Below are 12,117 nucleotides of genomic sequence, written 5' to 3' on the forward strand. Positions count from 1 at the left end.
AAACCATGTTGTAGATCTACACACGAACTGTAATATACATTATACAGTTTTTTCTTTCTCTTCAAAATAAAGAATAAAAAAAAAAAGTTGTTGCTCAAGTCACATTTTATTGTGCATTAAAGCACAATAAAGAATTAATGTTCTGTTTATCTGAAACCTCCACTAGAACAGTGAAATATTCTTTGTTGCATAGGTTTACAACGTCTCTTTTGTCATTAATTCTCTTTGCACTTTCTTATAATATGGAAATACATAATGATATACAGTACATGGTATGTTCATTTTTTATTTTTTTAATTGACATTTTTTCATACTACAAAATCAGAAGGCAGGTTTTTTTTAATGATTGATAAACTGCTGAAATGTGATGGCTACATTAGTTCTTTCATTTTAATTTTTTTGTTTTCATCTGATGATTACATTTTAGTTCTTATGTTTAGATATGCTTCAGCTATTTTTTTTTTTTTTTTTAATGATAGTCTTATTTAAGACCTCAAAAGCCAAAACATGCCCACAAATGAAAGTGACAAAGGAAGTAATTATTTAGCTGCTAGACAGAAAACTCACAGATGATAAGACGTTTAAAGTGACAAGAAATGTCATTCCATTGTCCTGTTCTTTGCAGCTCTAAACAGTGTGTGTTTTGATCATTTCTGGGTGCATCTTTTTTCCAGTTGGTGTAGGAGATCGCATCACCTGATGGACATTTGTAAGTACCATCTGTCTCAAGTTTATTTATTCCAAGAAAAGCAAGGGCATCGAAATGTTTGGTGATGGAACGTACGGCTTCGTTCTCATCAGCATTCTTTGGAGAGGCAATTTGACCTCCCGCATCTGTACACCTTTCTCTAGCATCAGTGAAACTGCCTTGACCACCATCTGAGAGGTAAATTTTGTCACCACTTCTAGCTCTTCCTTTGAAAAATAAAAATGCTGAAATGGAAATAGAAGAGAAAAAAATTATATCATCACAAGACCTATTATGATGTACAGGTATCTTCACTTAGAGCAAAATATAACATTGCGGTGATGATGGTGGGCTGGTACGTAAAGGATAAGTTCACCTTTGTGAAAAAAATAATAAATGCACATATTTTTGCAGGCAAAAAAATAGGATTTTTTATAACAGCTTACCTGTAAAATCCTTTTCTTTTGATGTACATCACGGGACACAGAGCCTCAGTAATTACTGATGGGTTATATAGGGTATCACTAGGTGATTGGACACTGGCACACACTAAACAGGAAGTTCAACCCCCTATATAATCCCTCCTCTTACAGGGATACCTCAGTTTTGTAGCAAAGCAATATAAGTGTATTAGAAGAGGGGCGGGACCTCTGTGTCCCGTGATGTACATAAAAAAAAAAAGGATTTTACAGGTAAGCTTTCTCGTACATCACGGGACACAGAGCCTCAGTAATTACTGATGGGATGTCCCAGAGCAATGCTTATCTGAGGGGAGGGGACACAACGTAGGGTGTAATCAGACCTGAGGACCTTGTACCGCTACCTGCAGCACACTACGCCCAAAGGCGATATCCTCATGCTTTCCCACATCCACCTGATAAAATTTGGTGAATGTATGGACTGAAGACCAGGTTGCGGCCTTGCAGATTTGAGCCATAGAGGCCCGGTGATGCACCGCCCAAGAAACACTAATCGCCCTTGTGGAGTGTGCCTTGATCTGAAAAGGAGGAATTTTCTGTTTCAAACCGTAAGCTTGAATAATCATTTGTCGAATCCATTTAGAAATGGTAGATTTTGGGGGCGTGGCTTAGACATGGCCGAGTGAAGCTGCTTTTCTTTGAGCTCCCGGCCTCGTCTGGAAAAACCCGGCTAGCTTTACACTACCAAAGGCATGCAATCTACTAAAAGACATAGAACAAGAGCATACACACGGGGGACACCCGCTGGCAAAAGCCCTGGAGAAATCCGCCGCTATTTTTTACAACTTCAGGGACTATCTCCCGGAGCCGCAGTAGCAGTGTCACGAGGCCCTCCTCGTGGAGAGAAACAGAAGGCCTCAAACCACGCTGAGGCCTGCATCTCTCCTGACTACCGAGACACTCCAGACCACTCGGCTGCTTCTAACGGAGATCCTCCAGGGAACCCGATGGCGTCCCCACAACCACATGAACCTACCTTGTTCGATCAGGACATCCGGAGTCTTCTCCAAGCTCTTCCCACCAGAACAGACATTGAGGCACTCATCCTCAAGCTAGAAGAAACACACCGCCGTGATATACAAGAGGTTAGAGGAGAGGTCTCGACTCTAGCGCAACGGGTGTCCACAGGAGAGGTCTCGGTGTCCTCTTTAACGGACAGAGTAACGGCATTGGAGCAGGCCAGAGACCAGCACAGGGAGGTCGCCATAGCCCTGCAACTGCACCTGGAGGACGTGGAAGACCGCAACCGCAGGAACAACCTGCGGCTCCGGGGGATCCCGGAGACTACACCGCCGGAGAATCTTGGAGAGACAGTAAAAGAAATTTTCCGATCGGTTCTGGAGGAGCCCAACCTGGAGATAGAACTTGACAGGGTACACAGAACTCTTGGCCCCAGACCTGAAGACCCGCACAGACCCCGCGATGTGGTGTGCAGACTACATCGCTATACCCAGAAGGAGAACATTCTTCGCCGGGCCTGGGAGCATGGAGAGGTGGACGTGCAGGGTATACGAACGAAAATACTACCGGACTTATCTAGGGCAACTCTGAAACGAAGGGCCCTCCTCCGCCCTCTCCTGGATCTCGCGAAACAGAAGGGCCTTACATACAGATGGGGATATCCGCTGTCGGTATTGTTCCGCAATAGCACAGGCTCCTTCTCTCTACAAAGATCCGAAGATCTCCCTGCTCTCTTCCGATTTATGGAGGTGGAACCAATACAGATTCCGGACTGGCTCCAGTTCCTCCCCCGCCCTCCTGGAAGATCAGGTCCACTGAGGTTCCGAGACCCCATGCCTCCGCGCCAGCAGAGGAACAGGCGCAGACAGCGATCAGCCTCAGTAGAGGAGGCACATGAGTAGGCATTTGGCCGTCTATCTCTTCCCAGTGCCACAGTTACTGTTAGTGTTACGGTTTGCTCCCAGTCCCTGCGTATAGACAAGGTAACCTGGTTATTTAGTCCAGTTATTATAGGGGGAATACACACAGAAGGTGATTTTACAGATACAGTCTGCTCCCCCGCTTTTATTCTTAAATACCCCAACTCTGGTGACGTGCTGTGTTGATGCCTCATGGCGGGATCCTCCGGGACGGGAGACCCTCAGAGGGAACTTAGTTACGCCTACCTTAGAGACCTTACTGGAGTTGGGGGATCGCAGAGACAATGTGGTATCGGCCCTCTGGAGGTTTTACCCTTTCCGGAACTCATTATACACGCCCCTCTATAGCTCTGTGTATGCAGAACCTGGAAACGACGACTCAGTCAGCGGATCACCGATTGTACTGAGAAGAGGACGCAGAAATAAGGCATTTATAAGTGAATCGGTACTGTGATCACAAGGGGTGGTAGGAGGGCAACCTATTTGTACTTCCTCGGACCCTGGTGACGTAATAGATGCGTCCTGCCTGGTCGTTGCCTGGGGAATGACATATCGCACATAAGCCTTTTGCCTGACCCTACCCACTGGTACATCATCACCGAGGAAGTCCAGTACTGTATTTGACCATTCTTTATGTTATCTTATATTGTCTGATTTAAGTTTATAACTACGCAGTGGTTATTGTTTTGAAAATTATTTCAGCCACTCCACTTGATAGTACAATGCGCTGCCTCAGGGATCTGAGGCTTTGACTGGGGATGGGATAAGTATTTCAACTGTTCTCCCTGTTGAGGTTAGCTGCTTTATAAATTCGATATTGTGACCATTCTTGACCTTTGATTTCATGCATGCTCATGCTGCTAAAATACCAAATTGCCTTACTACCAATGGTGCATTGACACCACTTAACAAATGATAGATAGCCGGGGGTGGATGGAGAGGTTCGGGGGCTTACTTCTCGGCCTTGTCTACTCACCATCCCACTTAGGACCACGCTCCGTTCCCAGCCGTTTGTCTGGGGAGCGTATTAGCCGTTTGGGCCACATTAGTGTTATCTCTAGGTTGCACACCCTAGTGACAACCTCCTAACTTATTCTGTAACTTATAGGTGACCCTAACTGTCTTGGTTCACCGACCTTACTTCCTTTCAACCCTTAGCCCTTTTTTAACTTTATCCCCTCCAATTTTCTAAGCCCCACAAATCCACCCCCACCCTTCCCTTTTTTTTTTCCCATTCCCTCACATCCCACAAACATGGGTACCTTAAACATAGTCTCCTTAAACGTGAAAGGGCTAAATACACCGGAAAAAAGACGTATGTTGCTCCATGATATGCGTCATATGGGAGCCGACATTATATTCCTTCAGGAAACACACTTCAGAGAAGGTTCCCTGCCGACACTTCAGAATAAATTTTACCCGGTGGTATATCATTCTAGATATATAGAAGCCAAATCGAGAGGAGTCTCCATCCTTATATCGGCAAAACTACAGTGGTCTCACATAGATGTAAAATTAGATGGAGAGGGTAGATTTTTCTTTTTAAAGGGTCGGATAGGAGAGGTAAAAGTAACCTTGGCCAATCTATATGTTCCCAATACACACCAAGATGCATTCATCAAACGACACTTAGACCTACTGTCCCACTTCTCAGAAGGACAATTGATTATAGGCGGGGACTTCAATGTCCCACTCACACCTACAGAGGACACCTCTACTGGAACGTCATCTACCTCACGAGACTTACGCAGGCGTATAGGTGCGCAATTACATACAATGCAATTGATCGATGTCTGGCGTCTTTTTCACCCAGGAGAGAGGGATTACACCTTCTTTTCCAAGCCACACGGGCATATTCTAGAATCGACTATTTCCTGATCCCCCACAGACAACTACAAGCGATTAATGTCACCAAGATAGGTTCTATTACGTGGTCTGACCACGCTCCGATAATGCTGCACTATGACCTCTCTGATTCCCAATGAACGCAGAGACCCCCATGGCACCTGAATGAGGGACTGCTGAAAGACCCAGACGTACTAGCAGAAATAAACAAAGAAATAGGCCATTACTTTGCCTCTAATGTAACCCCTGACTGTGATACTGGTCTAGTATGGGAAGCACACAAGGCAGTTGTAAGGGGGATACTCATTAAACATAGTTCACGGCTCAAACAACAGAGGGCGACCCAACTGAATACCCTACTAAAGGAACTAGAAACTTTAGAAACACAACACAGACACCCACCAGACAACTAGGAACAGAACTAGATTCAGCTCGCATGAAAGTCACTGATCTCTTGCGATACAAAGCAAAAACGGCACTACAGGTCTGCCGAAGGAAAACTTATGAATCTGGTAACAAGTGCGGGAGGCTGCTGGCTCAGTCACTCCGAGAACAAAGACTTGCCTCATACATACCCCATATTATGTCCTCCACAGGTCGGAAAGCATCCCTTCCCCAACATGTGGTACAAGAATTCAGCTCCTATTATTCTTCTTTATACAATCTGACCGAGACACAACACCCCTCAGTTGCACCACATGACTATATCACATCATCCCTTATGCCTTCCCTCCCGGAGGAGGCTAAATCACTTCTAGACGAAACCATTACCCTACCAGAAATACACGTTGCGTTAAAAAGTGCCAAGCCAGGTAAAGCTCCTGGACCTGATGGCTTTACCACCACCTACTACAAGACTTTTCTACCCTCCTTAGGACAACACCTGGTTAATCTTTTTAATGCTCTGGGCTCGGGAGGTAAACTTCACACAACCACACTACAAGCACAAATTTCGGTTATACCGAAAGAGGGTAAAGATCCAGGACAATGTGGGTCTTACCGTCCAATTTCCCTCCTGAATACAGACCTGAAGATCTTTACAAAAATTATCGCCATCAGACTGCAACAACACCTCACCTCGCTTATACACCTGGACCAAGTCGGCTTTGTCCAAACCAGAGAGGCAAGGGACAATACGACTAAGGTCCTAAATCTACTACATGTCGCAAACAGTACTAAAACCCCTTGTGTGTTCCTTGGGACAGATGCCGAAAAGGCATTCGACCGAGTTAGCTGGAAATTTATGTTCACAACGTTAAGACACATAGGTCTAGGGAACAGAATGCTAAATTGGATAACTGCGATCTATACAGGTCCAACAGCCAGAGTTAGAGCTAACGGGGTAGTATCGGAGGCCTTCCCAATTTCCAACGGGACACGTCAGGGATGCCCGCTATCGCCGCTGCTCTTCGCGCTATCACTAGAACCTTTCCTATGTCACATCAGGCTCAATCCTGATATTACAGGAGTGGAAGTTGACAAGAAACAATTTAAAGTATCCGCTTACGCAGATGACTTAATGTTCTCCCTCACAAAACTCTCCATATCCCTCCCTAACCTTATGAAAGAATTTCACACTTACGGCCAACTTGCTAACCTGAAACTCAATTTCAGCAAGTCTGAAGCGATGGGTATTGGAATACCCCAAACGCAACTTTCACATCTCCAGTCTAGCTTTCACTTGAAGTGGTCCACCTCTGCCCTGAAGTACTTGGGAACATTTATACCCCCGACGTTCTCCCAACTGTTCAAGATTAACTTCCCTCCCCTTTTAAAGAAGGCCAAACAATTACTAGATAAATGGAGCAGTGGGCTGCATTCCTGGTTCGGCCGTTGCAATATTCTCAAAATGACTATCCTACCCAAATTTCTCTACCTCCTGCAGACCATCCCAATACACATACCGGTGGATTACTTCAACCAAGCAAGGGCAATATTTATTAATTTTCTCTGGGCAGGGAAAAAACCTCGATTACACCGGAGGATTCTCTCATTACCCAAATCCAATGGAGGAATGGCAATGCCTGAACTCCGTACCTATTATAGAGCGACTCACTTAGGCAGACTAATAGACTGGTGCCGCCATACCAACACCAAATTGTGGACACAGCTTGAACAGGCACAAAGTGAGATTCCCCTACATAGAATCCCTTGGTGTCACACCGCCCTCCCAACAGAGCTGAAACGTCACCCGCTGATAGGTAACACAGTTAAGATCTGCGCACAACTGATTCACACGACTTCCCTCTTTTCGCGGGCCTCACCGCTCCGGCCCATATTGGGTAACCCTCAATTCGAACCAGGCATACATGATAGGAGGTTTGTGAGGTTACGGGAAGAGGGTTTGTATCAAGCCTCTCATTTCAGCTCTATGGGCAGGTGGAAAACGATTTCGGAGCTGTCTAACCCTGAGGGACGGTTCCGATTAGATTTTCTAAGAGCATCACAACTTCACCATTTCCTATGCAGTTTACCTCCACCCAGTGATCTTAATCAACTCCCCACAACTATGGAAGTACTGTGCACAGAGACAGGGCCCTTACCACACTCACTCTCAATAACTTATAAACTTTTAATAGTACCACCGAGTGAACACCAGATACAAGGCCTCACCAAATGGGAAAGAGAACTAAATTGTAAATTCACTACCAACAAGATACAACACATCCTGAGGTTTACTCACAAGTCCTCTATCTGCACCAGGTTTCAAGAAACAAATTATAAAATCCTTACACATTGGTACAGAACCCCCGCACTACTTAAAACATTCTTCCCCTCTACAACAGATGTGTGTTGGAGATGCCAGGAAGAGAAAGGTACACTCCTCCATATTTTCTGGTCCTGCCCTCGGATCCAGACTTTCTGGAGAGAAGTCCGCCAGATAATCCAAAAATTCACAGATCGCAAGGTTCCTGACGACCCAGCTTACTTCCTTTTACATGCCACTGACACCCCTGCTAGAATCTACAAGAAATCAGTCATACGACACTTATTGGATGCGGCAAAGGCGTGCATTCCACTCCTCTGGAAGTCTCATCTCACACCATCTATAGCCCTCTGGCTTCAAAAAGTTGAAGAAATAAATCAGATGGAGGACCTAATCCTCACGAACCAGAACAGACAGGAAACATACTCTAAAACCTGGCAGCTATGGAACATCTTCAAATATTCAGAGGAGGGAAAAGCTCTCATGGGCAAGTAATATCATAAGACAACGGTAGTCTAGGAACAGAGAATGACAGGAGATAGCAATTTTGAATCCCATGACTTACCATCCCTGTCTCCCGCTCCCTAATACCCCCCCCCCCCCGTCTTCCCTCCCTCCCCCCCCCTTTTTTTTTTTTTTTCCTCCTTCTCAGTCCATTCTTTTCTTCCCCTTTCTCAGGTCCATTACGGGCCTGGCCCACAATTACTCTACTCTTTTCGCTCTCTAATACTATCCTTCTTTCTTTCAAAATAAAAAAAAAATTAGTAGGAAGCCGTTCACAAAGGGAACATGATTCCCAGATATATCAGTATTAAAACGCAAATGATACAAGTAGAAAGAGAATTTGGAGAAGACGGGACATATGTATGGACACTGGAATATTACCAACAAATATCTCAAACCTGTTTTATGCCTCCATGCCGCTTCAGTTATATAGCGATATAAATCATTTTGTCTTCTTGTTTTACGCAGTTGTAGTGCAATTATCATACATGTACCTTTATCATTATGGCTGTTTAAAAGTGAAAACATTTTGTTGTTTGTCCCGATGAACCGGTTTTCCGTTATAAATAAATAATTAAAAAAAAAAAAAAGAAATGGTAGATTTTGACGCTGCCTGTCCTCTATTGGGATATTCCGGCAGCACGAACAAAACATCCGTTTTGCGAATTTGAGCAGTTGCTTTCAGATAGGCCTTGACTGCTCTTACTACATCCAAAAAATGTAGTGACCTTTCTTCCGTGGAACAGGGATCTGGAAAAAAGGAAGGCAGAACAATATCTTGGTTTAGATGAAAACCTGAAACCACTTTCGGTAGGAAGCTAGGATGAGGGCGTAACACCACTCTATCCTTGTATAAATTAAATTTGTGCGCTGGCATAAATAAATCATATAATGAAATTTGCAACTGACAGGCTCCTTTAGAGCATAACCCGGAGCCATAGTGGATTTAAATCACAGTGCAGAGAAATAACAAAATACAATAAAGCATACAAAAAATTGTGAATTAAAACACATCTTCATGACAAAAATAGTGAATAATTCTGAAAAAACAAGAAGGTTTTTTCTTCTTCTTGTTTTTTCAGAATTATTCACTATTTTTGTCATGAAGATGTGTTTTAATTCACAATTTTTTGTATGCTTTATTGTATTTTGTTATTTCTCTGCACTGTGATTTAAATCCACTACGGCTCCGGGTTATGCTCTAAAGGAGCCTGTCAGTTGCAAATTTCATTATATGATTTATTTATGCCAGCGCACAAATTTAATTTATATGTTTTTTTCACTTTATTTGATATTTGAAGTACTTTGTTGCAGCTGCACATTGCATTTTCAGGCAATCTTCATGTTATTTCTTGTTTTGTCTTGCTCATTAGCGCAGGTTTTTCCACTAAATTGTTCACTCTATCCTTGTGTATGATTAAATAAGGCTCTTTACAGGAAAGAAGAAATGGCTACCAGAAAAATTTACTTTCTTGTCAACAAGACCAAGGGAATTTGACCTATTGGTTCAAAAGGCTGTTTCTGTAAAACTGACAGAACCAAATTCAAGTCCCAGGGGTTTAGGGGCGCCTTAACCGGAGAATTAAGACGCGTCACCCCCTGCATAAAGTTTCGGACCAAAGAATGTGAAGCAAGTGGCCGTTGAAATAATACTGATAAGGCCGAGACCTGGCCCTTGATGGTATTCAAGGCCATCTTAATTTCTAATCCCATTTGTAGAAAGTCAAGAATTCTACCTATTACATATTTTCTGGGATGCCAACCCCTGGATTCACACCAGGATACATAAGCTTTCCAGACTCTATGATAAATCACTCTGGAAGCTGGCTTCCTTGCATTGATTAAGGTAGAAATCACAGGACCTGAAAGCTCACGACTCTTCAGAATGTGGGTTTCAATAGCTAAACCATCAAATTTAGAATTTGTAAGGCAGGATGGAACACTGGACCTTGAGATAACAGGTCTGGACGTGACGGTAGGGTCCACGGGGAACCTACTGTCATCCTTACTATTTCTGCATACCAAGCCCTCCTGGGGCCACCAGAAGTACTGACTTCTTTTCCTGCCTGATCCTGCGAAGGAGTCGTGGCAGTAGTAGAATAGGAGGGAATGCATAAATCAGTGAGAACCGATGCCAAGGAATCACCAACGCATCTGTCCCGCATGCAAGAGTATCCTTTGTTCTTGCCACAAACTTGTCGATCTTTTTGTTGAATCTGGATGCAAAGAGATCTACATCTGGAACCCCCCATCTTTGGCGTATGACCCAAAAGACGTCGGGGTGAAGAGACCATTCCCCTGGGAATAATCGCTGGCGACTCAAATAGTCCGCCTGCCAGTTCTCTATCCCTGGAATGAAAATTGCCAATATGCATGGCACATGCTTTTCTGCCCAGACTAAAATCTGGTTTACTTCTCTCTGAGTTGCCCGACTCCTGGTGCCTCCTTGATGATTGATATAAGCCACTGCTGTGGCATTGTCGGACTGGATCCTGACCGGGCAGCCCTGTAGCCTTAGAGTCCAGGCCTTTAGGGCTAGATATGCCGCACGGATCTCCAGAATGTTGATGGGTAAGGTCCTCTTGGTTTTGGACCATTCCCCTTGGACTGCAGACTGTTCCAGAACTGCTCCCCAACCCGAAAGACTGGCATCCGTTGTTACCACCGTCCAGGTAACCGGTAGAAAGGATTTCCCTTTCTGCAGGCTTTCGGGTATTAACCACCAACTGAGGCTCTGACGCACTGCACGAGACAGGTGCATCGGAAAATCTAATGCCTGAACCTTCTTGTTCCAGGCCGACAGGATACTGTGTTGCAGTAGTCTTGAATGAAACTGAGCATAGGGAACTGCTTTGAATGAAGCTACCATCTTTCCCAGCAGCGTCATACAAAGGCAGACAGAAGGACCTTTTTTGGTCCTGACTACCAGAATCAGCTCTCTTAAGGCAGCGATCTTTGCCTGAGGTAAAAATACCTTCTCTTGGCTTGTATTTATGATCAGACCCAAATACTCCAGTCTTCGTACTGGCTTTAAGAAAGACTTTTCTAGGTTGAGAATCCAACCTAGGTGTTCCAGGTAGTTGACTGTGGTCATCAAGTTCCCGCTCAAACAGGCTACCGACCGGTCTATCATGAGCAGGTTGTCTAGGTATGCTATGACAGTTATACCTTGAGCCCTTAGTCTGGCCAGAGGAGGAGCCAAATCTTTGTAAACACTCGAGGTGCAGTGGCTAGCCCGAAAGGCAGAGCCACAAACTGAAAATGGCGCCCTTCTATTTCGAAGCGCAAGTACTTTTAATGAGCAGGAAAAATGGGTACATGCAGATACGCATCTCTGATGTCTATTGATGCCAGAAATTCTCCTCCCTGTAGGATGGAGACAACTGACCGAATTGATTCCATGCGAAAGGATCGAATCCTTAGGAATCGATTCAGATCCTTTAGATTCAGAATGGGTCTGACATCGCCATTTGATTTTTGTACCGTAAAAAGGTTGGAATAAAATCCCAATCTTTGACCTTTCGTGGGAACCACCATGATGACTTTTTGCAACAATAGTCGCTCTAACGTTAGAAGGAGCGACTGCTTTTTCTCTGGATCTCTGGGGACATTTGATCTGAGGAAACGAGGAGAGGGGAATTCTTGAAACTCCAGTTTGTAACCTAGAGTTGCCGTGGAGATTACCCATCTGTCCTGGAAATCCTCCCGCCAGAGTTTTGAGAACCGTAGCAATCTTCCCCCCACCCGAGCGAGCGGGGGCGCTCCTTCATAAAGAGGCTTTAGCGTCTTGTCTAGTAGGCTTCTTCCCCCAGGACTTCTTTTATCCCTGGGGTCGACTCTGAAATTTATTTCTAGACCCTGACGGAGGAGGCCGTCGCGACTGCCTGGAGGCTGATGCTCCTGGCACTGGGGAAAGAGCCCGTTTGAAAGAGGGACGCTTACTCCTTTTCTTAACAGGTAAGAGAGTGCTTTTCCCACTAGAGATCTTTTGGATATAATTGTCCAAATCCTCTC

At 44.6% G+C, this 12,117-nt stretch overlaps 1 protein-coding gene across 2 annotated transcripts in view; it reads right to left on the bottom strand.

Annotated features, from left to right (window-relative positions):
- Window positions 1-277: 277 nt before the first annotated feature.
- Window positions 278-12,117, bottom strand: part of LOC141106433 (pulmonary surfactant-associated protein D-like) — a 42,597-nt gene continuing 30,757 nt past the window's right edge. For both annotated transcript variants that reach the window (XM_073597213.1, XM_073597212.1), the window contains exon 5: window positions 278-933. In XM_073597213.1, the coding sequence (XP_073453314.1) occupies window positions 551-933 (383 nt within the window). In that variant the 3' untranslated portion in view covers window positions 278-550. The remainder of the gene's footprint in view (window positions 934-12,117) is intronic.

The sequence above is a fragment of the Aquarana catesbeiana genome, linkage group LG08 (genome assembly GCF_042186555.1).
Source record: "Aquarana catesbeiana isolate 2022-GZ linkage group LG08, ASM4218655v1, whole genome shotgun sequence".
In the NCBI taxonomy this organism is placed as follows: Eukaryota; Metazoa; Chordata; class Amphibia; order Anura; family Ranidae; genus Aquarana; species Aquarana catesbeiana.